The sequence below is a fragment of the Scomber japonicus genome, chromosome 14 (genome assembly GCF_027409825.1).
Source record: "Scomber japonicus isolate fScoJap1 chromosome 14, fScoJap1.pri, whole genome shotgun sequence".
In the NCBI taxonomy this organism is placed as follows: Eukaryota; Metazoa; Chordata; class Actinopteri; order Scombriformes; family Scombridae; genus Scomber; species Scomber japonicus.
The window spans coordinates 14600794-14625575 of NC_070591.1; the positions used below are offsets into that span (position 1 = coordinate 14600794).

At 40.4% G+C, this 24782-nt stretch overlaps 1 protein-coding gene across 1 annotated transcript; it reads left to right on the forward strand.

The window, feature by feature from the left end:
• Positions 1-207: 207 nt before the first annotated feature.
• zranb1b (zinc finger, RAN-binding domain containing 1b) lies at positions 208-24575 on the forward strand. Its single transcript, XM_053333252.1, has 10 exons — positions 208-463; positions 1777-2843; positions 9155-9342; positions 11742-11895; positions 12710-12781; positions 15684-15882; positions 16856-16976; positions 17417-17546; positions 23632-23861; positions 24017-24575. Exons 2-10 carry the CDS (start codon positions 1871-1873, stop codon positions 24233-24235), a joined length of 2286 nt encoding a protein of 761 aa, XP_053189227.1. The 5' UTR covers positions 208-463; positions 1777-1870; the 3' UTR covers positions 24236-24575.
• The last annotated feature ends 207 nt before the right edge of the window (positions 24576-24782 follow it).

Here is a 24782-nt window from a genome sequence, read left to right on the forward strand (position 1 = left end):
GTTGGAATGAAGAGACGTAGAATCTGATTGGTCAACGTGAGGGAATACACAAGAATCAGCCAATCAGCATGGTTGGCTGACTCAGGTGGTAAATCCTGCTCCTGCCTCCGTATGTAACACGGCCCAGAGCTCTCTGTGCTCCCCTCGTAGTGTATTTTATAGCCCTGCCTCGGTTGCTTCCCTTCCCCCTGTGCCGCCATTAAAAGCCGCTCAGCTTCGGTGTTTGGAAATCGGGAAGAGGATAAAAATGATTTAAAAGCGGCACCGCGGACAGCCAAGGGACGGGACTCGGGGGAGGGGGGGTTCTCGCTTTGTGGTAGCACATATGGACCTTCAACTTCCAACTAAAAGGCGCCCCCAAAAGAAGTAAATATGCGGCCAGTGTCGGCAAAGAAGTAGGAGCTCCGTTTGTTTTGGTTGCAGTGGGGGGAAACTAAGGAGTGTAAACACGGCAGAGCAAAAGGTAAGGTCTTCAGCCGTCTTTTAGAGTTGGTTAAAGGGGGGGTGGGGGGGCCTCTCCATACGCTTACAGATAGGAGAGGAGCAAAACATAATCCCTTAATGTTAGCGAGCAGCCAGCTAGCTTGGCTGTATATTTCTGGCTTGCAATCGAGCAAACGTAAAGCCTAGTTGTCATGTAAGGTAACAAGCAGCTAGATTGCTCCGTGAGTCGTGTTATACTGAGTTTTATTTTTAGTAAAGAAGAAGTAATTTTAGCTGTAACTATGTGACATGACACTCGTCGAGCTCTTGTTTGATTTCAACTCAGCTCCTTGGTTTTATTTTCGTTTATTTAAATTGGTTAAACTATTTGACTTTAATCAAAAAGCGAGTGAGGTTTTGTAGTTTTTGTTAGTTTTATCATGCGTCTCTGCTTAGGGGGATGAATCGTGACAAATGTGTTGAATTTCTCACGGTGTGTTGGTAAACTTGGAGGCGTGGTGTAAACACAGCACAATCAATTTGATCTCTTGAGCTGTCCCCCCCCCTCCTCCTTCTTCTTCACCCCCCCCCCCCCCCCCCCCCGCAAGCTAAGCTGTTGTTAACTTGTATATTAGCTGCTGTTAATAATGTTCAGACTGTAACATTGGCACATGTGGTTTTGGATAATTCAGTTCCATTTGTAGGTAATAGGCTTTGGGGCGAATTCAATTTCAGGGCATCAGTAAAGTGTCTTAACCAGTCACGCGCCTCCCTGCTGGGTGTCTGGTTTCATCTGTCCTTGTCTCTTGTTTCCCTCTGCTCGTTTGTAGGGCACATTTGCCTGGTGTATATAACTTACTGTAGCCTAGGTGTTTATATAGCAAGTGTCGGGTTTTAATAGAAGCGCCAAAGTCCAGTGTTGCAGTCAAAGGCAGCACTGCACATTGCTTTTGTGGGACTGTGAATATAATGGTCTTTCGTTTTGCTACAAATTGCTGCCAGGTCAACAGCAAACAGCACTGTTGCTTTTTGCAAGTGTTTGACAGCAAATGATCAAAGGGCTGCTGAGTGGCACAGGTGGCTGTATTGAAGCTCACTTTGTTTGGGTTGAATGTAACAGTGCATTACCGAAGAGATTTGCCTCTGAAGTGCTGTGTCTTTTGCCTGTTAGAATGCAGAAATATGTCTTTAAATGTACTCTTTGCATTGTTATCTTTTGAGCCTGCACAAGTATTTGATTTTGAATTATGAGATTCATTAGTTTGTGTCTTTTCATTATGTGTAGTAGTCAAGTTCAGTAAGTTTACTTGGCGTTTTGGTAAAATGCCCTGTCTCTTTTTCTTTGTACTACAGCATACTGCTTGCTGTGTGATCGCCTTGAGAGTGGATCTGCCGAGCTGAGAGCCTCTCTGAACGGCAGGAAGCCTCCCTCAGCGGCGGTGCGACGATGACCGAGCTGGTTGCCAAGTGGGCCTGTGAATACTGCACATACGAGAACTGGCCGTCAGCCATCAAGTGCACCATGTGCCGCGCACAGAGGCCCAGCGGGGGTGCCATCATTACTGAGGAACCCTTCAAGAGCAGCCCTGCTCTGGATGCCAGTCTGCATCAGTGGGACCCTGCAGGCCTAAGCAACAGCCCATCCCAGGGGAGCTCCAGCTTACTCATTTGTCCAGACTCCAGTGCCCGACCCCGTGTGCGAATCGCTGATGTACCTGAGACGAGTAGCAAGTGGTCCTGCCACATGTGCACCTACCTGAACTGGCCTCGCGCCATCCGTTGCACGCAGTGTCTGTGCCAGAGGCAACAGGCTCAACAGCAGCAGCACGGACAACACGCAACACATCAAGGACATCATACCCAGCAACCACGCAGCCCCACAGAGTCACCCCAGTCCTCAGGTTCTGGGTGCCGCCCTGCTCCCTCAACCACCACTACAGACCCCTGTGAGGAATATAATGACCGTAACAGGCTCAACACTCATTCACAGCACTGGACCTGCACTGCCTGTACTTACGAGAACTGGTCCAAGGCACTCAAATGTGTTGTGTGCGACCACCCCAGGCCGAACAGCCTGCTAGCTGAACCCATCGAACTGGCATCAGAACCTGAGAGCCAACAAACTTCTTCAAAACTTAACGAACAGGACAGGGACAACAGGAGGGGTGTTGTTGGGCATGTGGTCGGACAAGGGGTAGTGGGTGTGGTAGGTGGGTTGGGGGGTTGTAGCAGCAGCCAAAGGAGGTCTCCCCCGACCTCGAAACGGGAGTCAGAGGTGAACATGGACTTTCAGCGGATCGAAGTGGCATCAGGGGCTGGGATTGGGAGCAAAGAGGAGCTGGAGGTGGATTTCAAAAAACTGAAGCAGATTAAGAACAGGATGAGAAGGACTGATTGGCTGTTCCTCAATGCCTGTGTTGGTGAGTTTCAAGAATATATGATCTCATTGAAGTTTGTTCAACCAGCCCTTAATGTATCTTTTCATTAGGAGATTGGGCAATGAGTCAACTAGATGATGTTAGACAGGGCAGCGCTGTGAAATGGGTGACTGTGAGATGGGATTTCCCAGAAACTGTGTGAATTATCACTGTGTTCTTAACATCTGCAACGTAATTAGCTGCTATCCTGTTTACTCAAGTCCAGAAGATTTTGATTTGCGTCCTTCTGATGTTGATGTACTGTAACTGCTCAGAAATCCTCTGCAGTCAGCTTGTATAAAACTTCCCTACACAAGCAGCAAGTGTCCGGCCACCCACACTGTAGACTGTTGAATGTGAAGTAGGAGGAAGGATGAACATTTTAAGAACTAGCGATTGCTTTTTTTCCCCCCTCTCACACCGCTATCTCACTCTTTCTCCTGCCTTCGCCATGGCTACGTAGAGTTTGTTCTGCACACCCACTCAGCCTCCCGCTCAGCCTCCCGCTCTCCCTCTATATCTGTCTCTTTGTGTTACACTGACAGCACGCATTTGATATCCACTCATGTGTTTGATATCCCAGAGTTGTGCAGTTTTTTTCACACTGCTCGTTCCTTAAAGCAAAGGAATCATCGAGTCTGAAGGTCAGGAAAAAAAAGACCCCTGTAGTTAGTGTGCCTCTGGTCCTACACTGGGTCTCTTATTGCATATAGAATGGCGAATTCCCTCACATCTGAGTGGCTGGTCCTCTTGGGGCCAAGTATTTTCTGGTCAGAATGCCTGATGTGATTCCTTTTAACATATCCAAAAATAATATCTCTTTATCTAATTGGAAATGTCTATTTATTTCACCATTGTCCCTTGAAGTAAAATAAAATCCAGGCCATGCCTAAAATCATTCCCTATTCGATACCCAATTGATTATATATACTTCAGAAATCTGTGCCCCAAGTTCTGTGTTTTAAAATACTCTTGAATAATCCCACAATTGAGCAAAACTACACTGCACTGCACTACATTTTGCGCCCTTGTTGCTGAGGTGACACACATAGACATGCATGACTTCTTCACACATGCGTGTTTATAAACAGTTGGTCCCCAGTGCTCTGGCGGATGGCCTCACTTCCTAAGGGACCCGCTGCGATAAATATAGCATGACAAGTACAGCCAAAGTCAAAAATACGTAAGTCTTGGGCAACAGAAATGACCTTCGCCCCGGTAGCATAGATGACCCAACACTAACTCAGCTGGTGTTGCTTACATGTGTGATGTTTGTGTGTGCATTAGCATGTTCAACCAAGCATCTCTCCCAATAAAGTGCATTATTTTATTTTCTTGATTATTAGGCTATAAGCAGATTTGTGATTGTTCATTTGATTTCACAAAAGTGGATTTTAATTATGTTCCCTGTTGTGGAAAGGTTTAATTCACAAACAGTTGATTTTGGAGAAAGTAGTTAAATGTTATGGGGTCGTCAATCCTGAAACCCAGTGCTTGGAACTTAAAAGTTTCTTCAGGCACAAGAAGCCCCTTTGCTTGGTCAACAAGGGGGCTTTTTCTTTTTGTGTCCACTTGTTTGTGTTGGTCCATGTTTATTGGTCCACTTGCCCATCATTTAGAGACTTTTCAGGACAAGGGTAAGGTGTGCTGAAAATGGCTTTTTCAGAGATTTTGCAGCAACCTGTATAAAGACTGTAAAGACTATGTGGCACTACTGAATGAATGTAATCTGCAAATAATAATGTCTAAGGGTTAGCAAGAATAATTAATTTTACACAGGTTCATTAGCTAATTTTTTCTTTCAAAACATAGGACAAGCTGGTATGAAGTCCTGTGCACCACCGTAAAAAAAGAGAAAATATACTGTTATGGAGAACATAACATCATAACTATCATAACATGACACACTTGTTGTCATCACATCCAAAAATAGTGGTATGATTATGCTTTTTTACTGGTCACAGCTGTGGCTTAAGGCTTTTTTTTCAGGTTGTCTGTCTTGTCTAAATTTTCGTACATAATCCCATTCTCATGAACCTGATATTTAGGGAATTTCTTCAATTCTGCCACTGATGTCCACTTAGACTCAAGGATGAACTGATTAGCATTTGGTGACCCTTTACAGACTTCAGGTTCAGGTTCAGGTTACTTTATTACGCGTAGGTAAATTGGTTTTGCAGTGAGATGGTGTCCTCCATTTATACAATAAACAAAACAAGTGTACAGTAGAGACAACAAATTCAACCTAAGAGACATATAGATGTACCCAAGGCACCACCAATCAGGACACAGAAAAGAGAAAATGCATCAATGCTGGGAAACTGTCTCAATAAAATAAATAAAAAAACAATTAAGAGCTCTCTTAGCTAAAGCAAGTTTAAAACCAAATAAATAGATCAATACATTTAAGTTGCTGTGTGTGGAGCCTTACTTATTATATGTGATTGATGGATTGGGAAATGGCCAAGATAACACAGATAGCTCGGCTGTCACTCACACTTGTGAATACCTACATGCAGTTCAAAGTCTCCAATCCTGACTTAAGAATGTGAGAGTAAACAGGAGCACGAAAGGAAACCCGTGTGAACATGAGGCAAATGTGCAAACTGCTAAGAAACCTATGTCCTACTTTCTGTGAGGTGACCGTACTAACTGGGGGTTGCCGATAAGGGAAAAGAATATCATAACCATTTTAATATTTACAGTATATAGCTCTATAAAAAATACATTATTTTCCAAGTCACTTAAACTGGACTTTTTCAGTCAGAAGAGCCATTATGGTTATTAAGAATCATTGAGCGGCGTTTAATAAGAATCATTGAATTGAAGTCAGAATTAAGTACGTTTTCCCAAGAAGTTCAATTTAAAGAATGTACATGTATGGCTCCCTTAACTTCTCAGAAGTCTTTCTCTTATATGACTTACTGGTTGAAGAAATCTGAGATGATGGAGAGAAACACAAGATGGAGATTTGTCAAAACAGCAGTGAGCCTCAGCAGCAATGTAAATGCTTTGCCTTGAAGGAAAGTCAGTAATAACGTCTCTTCACTGGTGTTGGGCTTGGTTGTTGTTCCCTTCTTTCCTTGCAGCTGACAGCCTTGTCGAAGCAGCTCTTCTTATATACTTTCATAGTAAAGTCAGACTTCTATATTGATACCAGCAGGGTGCCTGGCATAATCTCAGCCTGCTGTGCACCTCCTCTATGGCAGACAGTCTGATATAATATTGCAGGAAAATCACAGGTGTAACTAAAGCCCCTTGCAGACATGCACCTTGTTACATTAATCTGAGGGAAATATATCATATTGGTCTCGTGTGTAACGGCATTAATTGTGGATCAGGAAGAAATGTAAACCAGCACACATAATAACACTGAGGCACTGCACTGCATTTAAATGAAATATGATGAGTGACACCTGTTCTTTTCTTTCTGAAATATGTTAAAGTATCTGGTGTGAAAAGTACCATAGTTGTCCTTTTTTAAAAATTCATTTATATTCCTGTAAATGGGAACATCAGTGAAGATCATTTGGCATAAGAAAGCTCCTGAAAAAGCTGTTTTATCAACTGGGGATTAGGACTCGGTTCACTAAACATCCATCTTACAAGTAATGAGGTGTCATATTCAGCTCTCAGGCTTATTGGTCTTGAATCTGTAAGCATTTCAGACAATAAAGTGAAGTCATTCCATATGTGTGCGTCTACTAGGACCAGCGCGTAGGATTTAGTGGTGTCTTGTGTGGAGGTTGCAGATTATAACCAACTGAATACCTCCCCCTCCCTTGAAAGTGTGTAGGAGAACCTACGGTGGCCATGAAACTCATTAAAAGCATCTTCTGTGGAGCCAGTGTTTGGTTTGTCCTTTCTGGGTTACTGTAGAAACATGGCAGTGCCACATTACAGCCTCCGTGGAAGGGGGAAAGATGGATGCCATTAAATCTTACACACTGGTCCTCCCAAAATTAAAAAGTTGTTTAACTAAGACTTAAAACAACAAACACATTTTCAGTTTTCAGTTGCTTGTTTTGCTATAATTGATACATACCTATACTCTTCAGAGTGAATGGACATGTCACCCAGTGCAGCACTGTGGCTCATTGACCTGTTTTTAATAGTGTTTGGACACCAGCGGAGGTCTACAGCATAGGGATGAGATTTATCAGACTTTGTGCCATTGTGTGTTTTTTTAAGACTTATGAATAAAAATAATATCAAAAATCACCAGCATATTGTTTAAAATGGCAGAGGATGGAGATTTAGTTGGGAGCAGGAGGTAGTAAGGACTGTGGCTTGCTTTGTTTCTGCAAGACAAACTCAAATAATAACTGGAGTGGCCATGCTAAATATGAAAGTTTTGGGCAACTCTGGTGTTACTTTTCCTGTGATAGCATAATTTCCATCAGATAACCCACATTATTGAAAGAAAACAGCTGTGTGTGTGTGTGTGTGTGTGTGTGTGTGTGTGTGTGTGTGTGTGGAGAAAAAAGGCCAGCATCACTTAGCCTAATCTATTCTCCCTCATCAGCCTGTCTGCCTTTAAGTGTGTTACGCCCATTTGCGTATTTGCACTTTTAGCATTGTGTAAAAGATCTGTGAGTACAGTACTGATTGCAGGGCTACAGGCACACCTACACTAATGGAGTGTTCTGTGGAAAGTGGTTGTGATCCCTCTCTATCACACTGCGCTGCCATTGTGTAGTTTCTCCCTTCATCTCTCTCTCTCTCTCAGTGTTAGCCAGCTCCACATGGCACAGCGAGTCCTTCCACCCACTCCATGTCTCTCTCTCTCTCTCTCTCTCTCTCTCTCTGTCTCTCGCTCGCTCTCTGTCTCACTCGCACACAGATTATGCAGCTGAGCATTGTGTGTGGTCCTTTTGACGTGAGAACAAAAGCTCAACAGTGTTTTAATACTGTCAAATGTGCGAGAGAATGCTACACGAGCATTTAGTGTAAATGCTAGAAATGGAAAGAGAAATTTTTTGTGAAGCTGTTACACTTTGTTCATTTGTTTTAATTTTATTCTGTCATAATCACACGCGTATGTCTAAACAGTTTATTGTCCCACAGCGGCTGATAACTTTGTCTTTTATCTCGCCAGTTTGATCCTCATGTTGAGTTGAGGGACACAGCCATCCACATTTCAGTCTTTTGTCAACTTTTATCATTATGTGTTATTGCTTTGGTTTGGGGGGGGGGGGGGGCTGGACTAAAAATATCCACATCCTCTGGCTTCCCAGGACAGTTCACACACACACACACACATCACTTCACCTTTTTTTTTTCACTCCTCCTGAAATTTGAAACATAAAATGAAACGATAAAAAAAATGAGTTCATAGATAGGTGATGTGTCTAAAGGGAAGGTTTGGTAATGTATTTTATCTCTACTTGTACCAGTGAAACATAATAACTTAGACTTAGACAAATAGGCTGTAATATATTTTTCTCCCACACAGTCAACAGTTGTTTGTCAGTAGTTGTTTTCAAGCTGTTGGTTGATTTAAATGGCTTCGGTAGGTTAGTTCTGTTTATGCTTTTTGCCCTGAGTAAACACCTGCATCTGTTTGATCCGACACATTCTTCAGCCCTCATACTAACATCTAAGCACACAGATTAGAAGGCGGAAAAACTGACAGATTACTCGGTGGCCCCCTATTGTCTTTTCCCCTTGACTTCAAAGTCAGTGAAGTCTCGAAGCTGTTACAGCTGCCACAGAGATAAAGCACATTCTCGTTGCTAATATTTCATGGTTTGAGCACAGTGTGTCCTCTGCACAAGGTTGTACTCTAGATAAGTAATTTTTGCATCTGTTGTTCTCAGTCATGACATGATTTTTAACCACAGTGATCAACATGTCATCAGTGTATTGTATTATCATTTAAACTACGTGTTAACTAAAAGTAAGTTGTTTTGGCAGCGACACCTTTATTCAGCAGTAGACAGACAAGAAACATGGGAGAGAGAAGGGTGGTGTGACATGAAGCAAAGTACCTCCACCCAGGTTTCGAACCGGGGTCAGCTGCGTATGTGGCATGCGCTCCCTGTAACCACTCGACCACCTGTGCGCCCTAAGTTTTGATTTAGCGTGCTTGTTTTAGAGCCTATGATGTATGTTATGTTAGTCAAAACAGACTTGTGTAGACTTCAAATTGAACACAAAATTTACTTTACTTTACTTTTACTTTTGTGCAAACTGTATGCTACTTAATTGGTTCTACTATGCTGAATGTCTGTTATTATGTGAATGAAAAGTCACAACTTCAAATGATTTAAAGGTATTTATTAATGTGACTTTTGCCCCTCTTTCTCTGAAAGGTGTGGTGGAAGGCGATCTGGCAGCTGTGGAGGCCTACAAGTCATCAGGCGGTGACATCGCGAGGCAGTTAACGTCAGACGAGGTGCGCCTTTTGAATCGTCCCTCTGCATTCGATGACGGCTTCACGCTGGTTCACCTCGCCATCCGCTTCCAGAGACAGGACATGCTGGCTGTGCTGCTCACTGAGGTCAGTGGAGACAGCCGATGGATTTTTATATTTTCTCACAGCATATAATGTCAGGAATCGCCTTGTCCCAGGTTTGAGTGCCTCTGAAATGTGATCCAGTTTACACATGAATCTACCACGTCACTCAGAAAATATGTGGGCAGATCACAGCTAAGACTTAAAGGTCCCTTTGGGAGTTTTCTTTTTACCAAAACATTGGGTGTATCTATGTGATCTACAAATATGTTGAATTACAATTTCCCTCTACGTGAAATATTTGGAAAACTGTTTTTTAAATCCTGTGTTGTTTACATCCATGTTTCTTGGCTTGCAGTATTCTTCGTCTGTCTTTGTTGGTGCATTTCTGTGTTTCTTGGCACATGTAGGTCAGTAGAATACTGTGAAATGATTGGTAGGACTGGTCACTTGTCACTCGCAAAACTACAAAATAGGAATCCACTCATGAAAAAACTGCTCCATAGCGCTACTAGGGGTGAAAAACTCCACAGGGAACCTTTAATGCAACATCACAATAAGCTGTTGCTGTTCATTGTTCACCTACTGTTATCCATCAATAACTGATGATAATTTACTGGAGCCTGGAGGACATGAAATAGATTAAACTTAACATGCACGCAGGCTCAAACAAAGCATACAGTGAAAAGGTCTGTAGCTTGAAAGTTCCTACATCAAGAAGAAAAGCAAAAGTGTCTGCCATAATCTGATAACAGACTTAAGTGGTAGTAGTTTTTATTTAAGAACATGAGCCTATCTACGTGACCAGTTGTGAGTCATACATGAGCAGTCGATAAAAAATTAGAAAACCAAAAACCGTATAAAAGCAATTTGGGGATCTCTTGTAGATATTAAACTTTGAATTATTGTATTATTTATTGCAGCTGTAATTAGTTTTATAACAGATATTGTGCAGAAAACAGGTGCACAGAGCATGTAATAACATTAAATCCTGACCTTTTAATGTACTTTTCCTATATAAGTAATTACTTGATACTGATTTTTATATCCAGTGTGGTGTTCAAAAAAATTGGATTCCCTGATGCCATGTCTGTGTAACGAGCAAGTTCACTGAGATCGTATGCGTGTCAGCAGTGTACTCGTGCCAAAGGTTGATTGCAGCCTGCTCTCCGTCAGCACCGTGATCCCAGATTATCTGTATACACACCTCTCCTCCCACACTCACTGTCCCAGTTTCTTTTCAGAGCAGGTCAGCGAGTAACTAGTGAAACAGCGAGAGACTGGATCATGCCCCGAAAATGGTTCAAAGCTGACGACTGCTTTAACATCTCAAGCTTTTCCTCCTCTTGTTCTAGAGGTTACTTAGATTGGATTAGTGGGAGTACATTTGGCTGAAATCACAGAATCAATTACTTAAAAGCACAAAAAAGTAATAGCTTTTATAAGTATTAAACTTAAACTTCTTTCTGTATATGTGCAAAACTCAAAACCTTTACCCCAGAAATCAGTCATTGTGGTGAGGGATTAATTTTCTACTGGCATCTCAAAAATGGTTAACTTGCAACACAGTTAATACTCTCTCAAACTCCTCTGTGTGTTCTGAATGTGGGTCTTCCCCTCCTAAATTTCTCTGTCTGTTGAAATCTGTGCCTTTCTCCACAAGTCTACACCCTCAGTGTCACTTACAGGAAATATAGCCTCAGGCTAAATAAATCCTCATGATGCCTAATGTGCATAATACCCTGTGAATTTCTATAGGTGCTCCTCATACAGCTGCCCCACATTTTCTTCTTCTTATTTCTTATGTACATGCAGTGTACATCCTCTACTTCTACTTCCACTGTTTTTTTATGTAATGCTTTCGAATACAGTGATTTCTTCATAGCTGATGTCTTGAGCTTTATTTTTTGTGAATAGAATGTTAAATCATATCTTCGACAGTGTTGCCAGATTGGGCTGTTTTCTGCCTAATTGTGCTACTTTGTATTTAATTGGGTGGGTAAAATTAATTTTGAGCTGGTTGTGATAATTTGATAAATTTTCACAGACAAAAGGATTAACTGTTTTCTGATAAATTGTCCCTCCGCTCTAATCTGAGTGGATTGAGAGTGACAGTGTATTGAGTTTAATGGGATCATGTTACATTGATTTCATATCAGAGTTGTCTTAATAATTAATAAAAGTTTACGACATTTAAATGGTGTTCCCGTCAACATCATATTTGCAAGTACGAGTGAGAACATCTAGTTTTCTTAAAGCTTAATATGCTCAATTTAAAAAGGGCTGGATTGTTTGTTTTTGTTTTTTGTGTGGTTGCCTGTGATACATAACCATCTGCAATTGCTAGAAATGTCCTCACTCAATCCTCACCATCTGCCTCGTTTAACCTTAATATGCACTGACATTTGGTATATATCCTTCCTTTTGTCCTCCTCTCTCTGTAGGTGTCCCAACAGGCAGCCAAGTGTATCCCGGCCATGGTGTGTCCTGAGCTAACAGAGCAGATCCGTCGTGAGGTAGCAGCCTCTCTTCACCAGCGAAAGGGAGACTTCACCTGCTATTTTCTTACCGACCTGGTGACCTTCACTCTACCTGCAGGTCAGCAACTCCACACCAACCAATCCAGACTAAAAAAATATAACAATAATCTGTGCATTTATGAATTCAAGACGATCATACAATGGATGACAAATGCTGAGTGTACTTTCTGTATTTTGTATAAGGGGAACTTCAACTCTGTAGCTGAAGAATTGTGTCTAGCAATCCCACTCTGCTTGCCAAGTGTGTGATAGAAAGCTTGTTTTGTTTACTTGAGGCACATGAAATTGCTTGTTGTTGGGATGCTGAGGGAATATAATGCTACAGTTGTCTGTTTCCAACTGCCAGAAGACGGAGGCCACCTCTGGCTCACTGTTTGAGTATTGTTCTTGTAGACTGAGTATACCAGCCCGTCAACTATGCATGTCTTCTGTTCATAACAAAGCTATTTTGGCTTTTTTGGGTTTTTTTGCCAACATGTCTCAGCAAGTTGCATGCATTGTCAGTGTTGTTTCTGTTGAATTTCATTGTCTGGAATAGTTATTATGGTTTAGTCTGTTGCTCATAGCTAAGCTAAGGATTTTTGACCTTGGCTCCTGGCCACTGTGGAAAGCCATTCTGTTCAGTTCGACAAAGTCAATGCATTCATTTATTTTAGCTAAAGAATAAGCTACTGTGTTGACAAGAGCTCTGAGCACGCAGAGAAGGCCAGTGGCTATTGTGGAAAGAACAAAACATGGTGGCTTGAGTTGAAATGAGCCACAGCAGAAACATTTTCTAGTTGGCTTTTTCAGTCATTTCAGTGTTCTAGTTAGTTGAGATTAATACACTCATTAAATGAAATGAGAATTTGTTTTTGGTTCTTTTGTTTTAGACATCGAGGACTTGCCCCCAGCCGTTCAGGAAAAACTGTTTGATGAGGTGCTGGACCGAGATGTGCAAAAAGGTGAAGTATTTACTTTATCAACTTCCTGCTTTAGTATTGCAGTGACACATGCTTTGCTAACATATGAATGCAGTTTCTTTTAGAAAGAGAGAAACCAGATCCAAGATGACTGTGATGGTCGGGGCGCCTTGGTAAACAGAGGAAGCCCCCTCACATACTCTGTACTATAATGGGAAGGATGCCGAATACTGGCAGTGTTATATTACTTGTATTTTTCCTCTTGCCAACACAGTGTTCTGCCTGCCTTGTTGTCACCCTGCCAGGCAGTCTGTCTTTATCGTCTGCACCAGTTGCGTCTGCCCTAATCAGCCTAATTGAGTTTTAGGGATTTCTCTGATCCCCACTGAATGATTATACTTCCCCTCATCCCACACAGACATAAACACAAGTATCACTTTTTTGCAACATTTTATTATCCCTGCTAGGCACGCGTTTGGTCTGTCTGTCCACAATTAATCTTGCATGCTACTTCAGTCTAATATTTTTTGTGCACATATATGATCGTATGCTCAAGGACCTTTCATCATTGCAGTGATTCACAATTGTTGAAAAACCTAATTTTATAACACAGTATATCACCATTGCCTCATGAGGAGTAGGGGCTGCTAGTGATCTACAACTACAGCAAAAGGCAGTTTGTTCAGTTAAAAATAAATGTGTTGCAGGTCACATTTTCATCTTTTGACGTGGGTCAAAAACTGATACCCTTCAAAATATTTGGTCTCATCTGGAACTGGAACATCTGCAGATTAATTCCATTCCCAATATTAAATAACCAATAAGCATGATACAATATGAATGAATCCCTGTCTTTGTTAGCTTCTCTGCCATTTTGACATTAAGGGAGCCGGAAGGGACAAATGAGAGAGATTCAACTCTTCTTTGTTTGAGAGAGGAGGGGAGGTAGAGAGGGATTTTATTTTTTGTGGTGTGTGTTACAACCAAATGTGCTAAATAAGTAGCAATGTTTAAATGAAGAAGTTTGGACTTAACTTCCCATTCATTCATATTAAGTTTATTCAGTAAGGTGAACCCAGGAGGACACTCATTATACATGATCCCAGACATATAGTTTTTTATGTGTCCTGCTAAATTGTGTGTCCTTTAATGAGCCCAATTTGTCCAAGATTAGTAAATTATGTTTTGGTACACAGAGAAATCACATGGTTCACTTTCAACATCCTCTCTGAGTGTGCTTATTTGCATTTCAGTGATCAGTTTAATCAAAAACATCATTTTTATCATGTCTCTGTGTCTCAGAAAAACCGTGAACAGAAAACCGTTTTGCTTTTCAGGTTGAGGGATTAAGAGAAGATCAGTTACCACAGGTTTAAATCTGATTACCTGGCTGGTAAAACCCTCACTGAATTTCTTAAGGATGCATGGTGTGTGTGTGCATTTGTAGGACAAAGCCAGGACAGAATGGGGGGGGGTTATGTTTTATGTTTTTTTGTTATTATTGTGAGTATCGACTGCGATTGTTGTTTTTTTGTCCTGTCATGAGCACACAGAGACAAATTCCTAACAGCTAAGATTTACAGCAATAAAGTATTGAGTTTTGAATGTGGGATCAGAATAAATTTCGATGTGGCAGTGTAGCGTAATGAAAGGAAAGATCATTGCTAGAGGCTGAGTACAGTCATGTCCAGAATAATCCTACTCTAATTTAAACTGAACAAAACCATATTCGTCTTAAGTCGTCGTTGGCGTCATAAACTCAAAAGCTCAACTATTAAATAAATCAGTTTTCTCAGCTAGACAAAAGGCCATTTGTAAATTTCAAACCTCTGGGCAAAGTCAGAAAACACTTTGTGCTTTCCCTCTACAGAGCTTGTTGTCTCACTGCAGTGCCAGTCCAAATGCTCAAATCCCCCCCACCTCCACCCCCACCACAAAAACAAACACCCTCCCACCCCCTGACTGATTATAGTACGTAATAAGAGGAAATCTTATTATGGACTATTTACGCAGGTGTCATCAGTAAACGTACAAGCCGTCATTTATTGCTGAACAGCACTAAAAACTGCAGGTCAAAGCATTCAGTCATCACTAACTGTCACTTGAAACCAAAGAGCTGTCTTGTTTGATGTGTGGCTGTGAGTAGCTGTGTGTATCACCATAATGCACTACAGATTGTTTTAAAACCGGAAACCCTTTTATCTTTTCAGCTGCATACACCAAGCCAGTAGACAGTAGACTTCACAAAGCAAAGCATTGCCCTAAACATGATATTTTTTATAATGCACCATCACTTTTACTTTCCATCATGAATATTTGCTGTTGTGAAAGGTCTTTGAATAGTTTTGATTATTTCAGTATTTTTAGTTTTCTCTGTGGGTGGAGCTCAGTTGTAAACCCATGATGTCACATATCCCTATACACCAATCAGGATTTAACACTTGAATCAGAGTCTGATGCCAGTTGTAGCTGTTTGTTTATATTATAAGTGCTGATTAAGCAGATTAGCTCAGATTTTAATATTAAACTATTAAAAATTAACTATGGATGTTTTTTCCTCATTTTAAATTAGATTTGTGCTTATTTATATAGAAAAATGAATGAACCTTTTCCTGCTCTTTAGTATCTTATCTGATTTTTGTAGCCTGCCTTTGTTTGTTGTCACTGTTTGTGACGTAAATGCGGTCACGTGTCGACACTTGTGTCAGATCTATTTCGACAGGTGTGAGTAGTCATTATCACTCTCCCAAACAGTCCTATCAAATGCCATCACCTGTCTCGCAACTTATAAAAACAAAACAAAACACAACGGCCTCCTCACTACTGTCACTGTTGCATTTCTTAGGACAACATGTTCTCTTTGACATCAAGTAGTTGGTACCACTCAAACATGAAGGTTATGCTGAGAGACACGAGACTCAACTTTTCCTCTTCTCTCATTCAGAACTTGAGGAAGAGTCTCCCATCATTAACTGGTCTCTGGAGCTCGGGACGAGGTTAGACAGCCGGCTGTATGCCCTGTGGAACCGGACAGCTGGGGACTGTCTGCTGGACTCTGTGCTGCAGGCTACGTGGGGCATCTACGACAAGGACTCAGTGCTGCGCAAGACACTCCACGACAGCCTGCACGACTGCTCTCACTGGTGAGGCCTGCTGACCCGGGACAAGGATTATAAAATTACATTTTTATATTCCGATTTAAAACACAACCACTTGACATTAAAACAAGCAGAATGATATCTAGCTTCAGGCATATTTAAAGGTATTTAAAGGTAGGTAAAGGTATTGAATGACTGCATGCTGCTATTAAGGAGGATGATTTTAATGTATTTAATTTTAGCAAATAACGTGAATAGACTCAACTTGTATTTACATATACAGCAGATTAAATTAATTGAACAGATGTTTTTACAATTAATTCATAACTATTGCTGCATTAGATTCCCATAATAAAACATCCATGTCTTCTGTATATATTCTTACACTTAAGACATTTACCGTAGCTGACTGTCTTACACCAAAATGTCTACAAAAAGTGAGGAGGTGAATTTAAGTGTCAAGCTCAAGGACACATAAGCAGCTGAAAACTGACATTCAGCAGTCTCGTGTCGTGTTTGCTCAACATTGCATGACTATGTTAGAATTTGGGACATGCGGTTTAGAGGTTAGGATATGGTGCCAGATGCCAGAGTTGGATTTGCAGACTCATACATAGAGCTGACTCTTTGATTCAGTAATGAGAGGCTTTGAATGGAGTTTTGGGCCAGTTTGAGAAGGCAAAAATTTTAGAGGAATTTAACCAGCACTTCCTGCTCTTCATGTAGTTTAAAATTGGGAGTACTGAAACAAATGAAGGCAAGAGACTGATTCTGCTTGTACATAACAGTCTGGGGTGACTTATATCTATTCCCAACAAGCTGATGTTTCAATGAGAAAATTCTAATTGTTTTTAGATTTATTTATTTTTGGCATTTGTGCAGAGGCAAACAGGAAACAAGGTGACAGGTCAGTATGACGTATATAAAAGGTCCCTGTCGCCTTTTTGCACAGCATGGTCACTTAATGTACTTTAACAAAACTGTGTGTGTGTCTGTTTGTGTCTGTGTCTGTCTGCAGGTTTTACACAAGGTGGAAGGAATGGGAATCATGGTATTCCCAAAGTTTCGGCCTGCACTTTTCACTGCGGGAAGAACAGTGGCAGGAAGACTGGGCTTTCATCCTCTCGCTGGCAAGTCAGGTACGTACATATACACACACACACACACACACACACACAGAAACTTGTTGTTGACATTGTAATGTGCTTAAAATGTGACACCTAATGATGTATGAATTATGCAAGAAGCTTTACTGCCCTTACCACAGTATACTTAATCTGTAATGCTCTTTGAAAGTGCATCCTGTCTGTCATCAGCATTTCTCTGCTCCTTCACTGCTCAGCGTGACTAAGTATTTGGGTGTGTTGTTATTATTTCTGTTATTATCTGGGTGTGAAGCACAGTTATAGTGTGTGTGTGTGTGCGTGTGTGTTTTTAATGGTTTGAGACTCAGGGTATGCTGGGCTTACTTGGCAGAGGAAATATATGTACAGTACTCAGAAATCCTCACTTAGTAGTTTCACTGGCCGCAGCTTTCTAACTGCTTTCCTCCCCCTTTGTCTTCTGTTTTCTTTTACAGCCGGGATCCAGCTTGGAACAGACCCACATTTTCGTTCTTGCACACATACTTCGAAGGCCAATAATTGTCTACGGAGTGAAGTATTACAAAAGTTTCCGTGGGGAGACACTTGGGTACACCCGTTTTCAAGGTGAGCAGTTTGGTCCGGTGTTGTCCGAGTTAAATATTGTTAAAAGCTGAGTGTAGCTCCATTTTACTGGGCGTAGAAAAACTAGACTTGTTTTGTGAAATAGCTCCAGCCAACATGTGTCTGCATAGCTGACATAGCTGACATAACTGCCCCTCTGATCTGTCAGTAAATTACTATTGACAACACGTATCAGCCTAGTGTCTCTCATTTAAGCGGTATTCAAAGGGTATTTTAGAAATGTGTGACTCTGAATAGTATAAACAACAGGACAAAAGTCACCATTCAGGATTGTATTGTGATGCAGGGAAATATTCCACATGCATCCAGATCCATTTGAACACATGTAACCCATCAGAACCCCAGAGTCAAACAATCCTGTGAGTGTGGAGAGTGAAGAGTGGGGTCCACCTTCATGGTGAGCAGTAAAAACAGTCTGGCTTTAATTTGCCTGTTGACTAATGCTGTACAGGGGATGATGAAAGTGCTCTGTAAGGGCCGGCTGCTTGTGGTAAAGCCTTCCTGACGGAACAGTGATTTACTGTTGCCAGGATCTGTTGTAAAACACAGAGAGGGAGCCGCACATATAAGCGCCTATAGTGAGAGGAGGAGAGCTCAGTTAAAGTGGTGACCAAGTGAGCCCAGTAAAAACACGGTGGTTACTAGGACACAGAGTAGCTAAACAGAGACACTAAACCAGTATCTCACTCTGTTGGTAGCATTGACAACATTAGTTACACACTAGCACTGGAGTACATTTACTGTACTGTACTGAAGTTTTCTTCTGCTTTGTACTTCTCCTCCATGAGATTTTAGAGGAAGATGTTGTACATTTTACTCCACTTACGGTATTTGACAGTTCCACTTAGTATTTATTTTTCAGATTATTTTACACACAAAATTATCAGACTATTAAATATGATGTGTGTCAATATTTTCTCTGGATCACTTGATATTTCTCACATTTTGTTATTCCACATATCTTTATTGAGACAACTGAGCTTGTACATGAAGTGTATTATGTCAATGCTCATTTTCATTTATGACATAATTTTAAAAAATAAAAAATTGGTATTTTCACAGATGTTAAACAGATGACATGAAAGACATGGGGTTGCATTTTGAGGTTTGGAACAGCATCAACAATAAACAAATTAAAAAGAGAAAGGAAAAAATAGAAATAAAAGAAATAAATAAGCTGAATAAAAATGTAAAGATCAAATATGTACACACTAAATAAGAGACAGACTTATTTACTCATTAAATAAAATATGCAAGTGTGTAAGTTTAGGCTACTCCTTAGGAATGTGTGTTTTATTGTGGGAGTCTGCCCTTTAAGACACATCTTATCCTTTTAAAGTGTGCTGTAATGTTGTGGTTAGAGCACATAGCACATATTTTAAGATAAGATAAGATATTCCTTTATTAGTCCCACAAGTCCCAAAAATAGAAGAGCATCAATAAGAAAGAATAAAGAACAATAAATAAGTATGAAAAACAATAACAATAATAGTAGAAATATATATAATAAAAAATAGTATAATAATTGTGACATTATTTACATTTACACCACAACAGTAATATTGGTATTGAGTCGTAAGATACCAGAGATCATTTTGTTATTGCACAGATTCAAGTGAAGAGAAAATATATAATTGAAATTGGTATTATACATGAAATACTAATATTGCACAGCATTGGAGAGAGACACACCACCGAGGGAGGAACTGTTGTTTCTTTCCATGACATAAGAAGTATTTTTTTTTCTTTTGCTGTGATGAGTCAGTAAAGGAGGAGCTGTTGTTGTTGGGCTGTGGTGAATCTTCTTAATGCCTCAGATACACCAAGAATAATCACTAAGGGTTCAGGGGTTGTTTTCATAAAGCTGCTCAGTACAAAGAGTTGCTCCTTGTGAAGAAAAATCTTAGAAATGTGACGTTTTTTAAGAATGTCCCTCTAGAGTTAAGAATAGATCCTGGTGAAGGTAAAATGTATTCACAAAGCATCTTAACCATTAACAGAGCTCCTAAGGTGTAAAACTGTTAAGAGGAGGGAGGAGGACTTTTAAGAGGTTTAAGAGTCACTCGAGCAGAGGAGAAAGTGGCAGAAAGACAAAAGGGTAGGAGAAATATTTTCCACACATTTAATGGCAGTGAGTTAATGAAACTCTACACATTACACCGTATAAGGATGTTTGTCATCGATCTCATTAGAGATACACTCACATCTCCCACCCAAGGATATAATGCTAGAAATAAAAGTGATCACAACACTGAGATATTTGGCAACTGGAAAAAAAAAAGAATTTGCTGGCAACTACTTAAATAGACTGGCCAACAATCACAGAAATGAATGAAAGCTGAGCCATTTCCCCCCCCTGTTACTACCAAATAGATTAAGTACTAAAATAACCAGCATGATAAAAGTAAGGAAATATATATATGTAACCATCAGCATGTGAACAGGCTACTGCACAAGTAGGATGCTTTAAAAGTATGGCCCACAATTTATTCAACAGAGATGTTCATTACATAAAGTAGTATTTATAATCACACCATGCTATAGTTTGGGATTTATTTGAATTCCATGTGTTATCTTACGTGTGATAGGATTATAATAATTGATTGATGGTTTTGCTTTGGAGTGGGAGTTGGGTGTACAGCACCTATGAAATAGGGATGACAATCTTCAAGTTCTATTTTTGAGCAGTTAGGTGAAGAGGTTGAGTTATCTAGACAAAAAGCAAAAGGACTTTATGGAATCCCAGACGTAGGTATGGTATTAGAGTTAAGAAACTTTAACGAGTAGGGAGATAAGGAAAGTTTTCAAGAATCGAAATTTACTTTGTAATTTATCTACTATGGATAGAAGGTGGCCCGAAAAGGAGAGGAGTGATATTTCATAACCTCAGTCCTGAGATAAGTGAATCTTTCTGTGGTATCCTGCATAGAAAATATTCTGAAATATTTGGAGGGATAGACTAGACGGGCATCAATGTACTTTTATTCTAATGAATTCTGTCTCCTGAGAATGTGCCAAAAAGAGTAATATTTTCTTAGACTGTTGATATAGTGGTTTATGGTTTACTCTAAGTGCTTTATTAACGCTGAAAGATGGCAGCCTTGTCTTGTCCCTCTAAATAATTTAAAGGACCAATAAGTCATATATTTACAGTACTAACTCATAAAATGACTGTGATATTTTATCAGAGATTAAGGAAGCGTAACTTAACACATTATGTGCCACCACCACAAAGTGCCGTATTAAAAGGTTGTGGTCATTTCACCTATTTCTGTGAGGTTGACACTCATTTCGGCACCCGTCTTAGCCAGATATGAAACATGGCATGCAACAATGCATTGAGGTCTTTACATTTTTCTCCATTTATTCTAGTTAGATTAGATTTATCAAGATATTCATCCATAATTGGAGATCCTGTGTTGCTCTTCGATGTTTATAAACTAAAATAAAATGATAGAAATTGTATAATTTATGTCCTTGTGATTTGTCATTTAATTGTTATTTTCTAATGTTATGTATTGTTTGGTCATTCTCTGTTTTCCTAAATTGTCATTTTAGTATTTTGTGTGGCTTGTCTCCGAATTCAAAGTATTTTTGTTTAGTGTACAGATATGTTTTGCTTATGTTTGTTGATAGTATCTGATTGTATTTAAGTTTCAAATTTGCTATTCAACTTTGTAAATTAGAAGAGGGAATTAGATCATTTTCCCTATTCAGTTGTTTGATCTATTTTTCTAATTCTTCTATTTTTAGTTTTCTCTCTTGCCGCTTTGATTGATATCACACAGCTCCTCAAAAAGGCCTTAAAGACCTCTCATAAAGTGGAAAGAGGGGTCTCTGGGGTATCATTTGCTTCAAAATATAGGTTAATTTGGGCCTTGAAATATTCACAGAGCCCATTTTCAGCTCACAGTTGAGGGTTTAACCTCCAGGTCCTACATGATGTAGTAATATCTCCTAGACATAGTGAAAAGGGAGGCGGCTGTGGTCTGAAATGCCAGTGCTATGATGTATAACATTTGTTGTGAAGGGTACCAAAGGTATCAATTTTGCATCAGCCAAGAAAAAGAAAAATCAATTCTACTGTATGAAAAATGTACTGAGGAGTAGAATTAATCATCTCTGCTGGAAGGGTTCGTAGTCTGCAGTACGTCTGAGTCTGAAATATGAGTATTTTTTAAGGATTGTGTTTAGAAATTCACTTGAGTTACTTCTTGGGATTCTTTTGGTCTGTCATAATATGGATCTAAAATCTCCTATTATCAGGTTTGCTTAGATATATCTAGCAAACGTTATCTTTATGTGGGACATAAGTTTGATTGGATGAAAGAACTGTTATGTATTTTTCCAATTACAACTAGCTATCGTCCCACGGTATCAGCAGCTGTTTTTTGTGGGTGATAGATTTTCCTTTTCTTATTAGATCAGCTGTACTTCTTGTTTTTTGTGGAAAAAGTTGAGTGATATACTAACTATCCATCCATCTCTGCATATCTTTTATTCATCTTGCTCAAAACCTGCTATGTGAGTTTTTTCTAAGTGTTTTTACCAAAAATGTCCTCCCCATCCTTCATCCACTTCATGCCATGATATAAGTTACTATATTAATAAGTTTGGTGCAAAGGGAAGTAACAACAGTATCACATTTTTCCCTGAAATTAAAGTTCAAAAATACTCCTGGTTAAACAGTGTAAGTAATCTGTAATAATAGCATAATAATCAGTTCTAACGCTCTTTGTGAGTTTGTTTTATTACACGTAGCCGGAAAGCAGCAACATTTCTGAAAACATAGAACACTGAATCTATTCCAAGCAAAATGCTAATTAATTCATTATTATGAGACTCTTGTGTGTATTATTCACTCAGTCATTACTCATAACTGTGGAAACCATTTTCATTGAGTTAGACATACACTATATTGCCAGAAGTATTGGCTCACCTGCCTTGACTCGCATATGAATTTAAGTGACATCCCATTCTTAATCCATAGGGTTTAATGTGATGTCGGTCCACCCTTTGCAGCTATAACAGCTTCAACTCTTCTGGGAATGCTTTCCACAAGGTTTAGGGGTGTGTTTATGGGAATTTTTGACCATTCTTCCTGAAGCGAATTTGTGAGGTCACACATTGATGTTGGACGAGAAGGCCTGACTCTCAGTCACTCCAGAGAACGTGTCTCCACTGCTCTAGAGTCCAGTGGTGGCGTGCTTTACACCACTGTATCCAATGCTTTGCATTATACTTGGTGATGTATGGCTTGGATGCAGTTGCTCGGCCATGGAAACCCATTCCATGAAGCTCTCTACGTACTGTTCTTGAGCTAATCTGAAGGCCTCATGAAGTTTGGAGGTCTGTAGCGATTGACTCTGCAGAAAGTTGGCGACCTCTGCGCACTATGCGCCTCAGCATCTGCTGATCCCGCTCCGTCATTTTACGTGGCCTACCACTTTGTTATAATACCACTGACAGTAAACTGTGGAATATTTAGGAGTGAGGAAATTTGGTACACAGTACCATGCTGAGCTCCTAAGAGTGACCCATTCTTTCACAAATGTTGGTAGAAACAGTCTGCATGCCCTGGTGCTTGATTTTATACACCTGTGGCCATGGAAGTGATTGGAACACTTGATTTCAATTATATGGATGGGTGAGGAAATACTTTTGGCAATATAGTGTAAAACTGTAAAGCCAAACCACAGCAAGTCCTTAAGAGACTTTACATAGCTTCTTATTTGTTAAGACATAAGAAGTATTATTGTCATTACTGTGGACAGGATAATAACGAAATGAAGTTGGTAAATCCCTGAGTATAAAAAAGAATAAGTGCACTATAAATGAATAGTACACACAGTAAATAAGTACTTTACTGCACTGTATGTATTAAAGCAAGAGAATACAGAACATTACAACTGGTTTTAAACAGCAGTAACACTCACAGTGTGTTGTACAGTGAATTCCAGACATATTCTTCAAAGGATGAAAATCAAAGGGCGTCTCTGCTCTGCTTTGTTCATGTTTTCTATATAAAGACTGTACTTCACTGTAATCCTCTGGTGTCTCCCTGTAGGTGTGTACTTGCCCCTTTTGTGGGAGCAAAGTTTCTGTTGGAAGAGTCCCATCGCACTGGGCTACACGCGGGGCCACTTCTCAGCACTGGTAGCCATGGAGAACGACGGCTTTGACAATCGTGGCGCAGGCGCCAACCTTAACACGGACGATGACGTGACGGTCACGTTCCTGCCGCTGGTCGACAGCGAGAGGAAGCTACTTCACATTCACTTCCTCTCAGCGCAGGAAGTAAGCCCCCTTCCCCCTTATCAATGAGTTTTTTATTGTTATAATGATGAAACTTGACGTATTGTTTTAACACCAGTTAAAAAAGTACAGTCCTGAATCTAGCCTGGTCACATGGCTCCCTCTGATGGATGGTAATTTGTGTCCCTGTCTTGCAGATGGGTAATGAAGAGCAACAAGAGAAGCTGCTGCGGGAGTGGTTGGACTGCTGTGTGACGGAGGGTGGAGTCCTGGTGGCTCTCCAGAAGAGCTCCCGCCGCCGCAACCACCCGCTTGTCACCCAGATGGTGGAGAAGTGGCTGGACGGCTACCGGCAGATCCGCCCCTGTGCCTCTTTGTCTGACGGCGAAGAGGAGGAAGACGACGACGATGAGTGACAAAACTGAAGCGGGGAGGGGAGGCGGTCTAGAGGTGGCCTCCACTTCCCCCCAGCCCCCCCCCATCTCGCTCTCTCTCTCTCCTACAGTTTTCCTTTGTTTTTTGTTTTTCCTTTCCTGACACGGACAAACTGTGAAAGCCTTCAGGAGAGGACGGGGAACCGCGAGCCCCCACCCAACCTTCCACCTCTGACAAGACATTTGCAACCCTCCGAGCACACGCAGGCACTCGTACATACACGTTAAAAACACACATTGAACACAGACAAATCTCAGACTGACGTACTCCACTGCTGCAAAACACAGATTCCGGGAGACAATAAAGGTTTACGAATGCAAACTACCTTTGATTTGTTTTGATTTTTAAAGTGTAAAGGAAAAAAGGAATCTTTATCCATAGATGTAAATGCATGTGGTTGTTTAAAAGAAAAAGAGTATAAGGAAATATACCAGCATTGATTCAAATCAACACTTTATATCTGTTCAGTATGGGCACTGACAAAAAGCACATTTCCAAATAATGTTATTTCCAGTTGTAAAAGAGTTA

Bases quoted from the DNA above. Each gene is read 5' to 3' on its own strand.
- zranb1b (XM_053333252.1), top strand. From the start codon at position 1,871: ATGACCGAGCTGGTTGCCAAGTGGGCCTGTGAATACTGCACATACGAG. The intron at 12,782-15,683 runs GTGAAGTATTTA...TCTCTCATTCAG, and splicing joins GGACCGAGATGTGCAAAAAG to AACTTGAGGAAGAGTCTCCC. The intron at 16,977-17,416 runs GTACGTACATAT...TTTCTTTTACAG, and splicing joins TCCTCTCGCTGGCAAGTCAG to CCGGGATCCAGCTTGGAACA.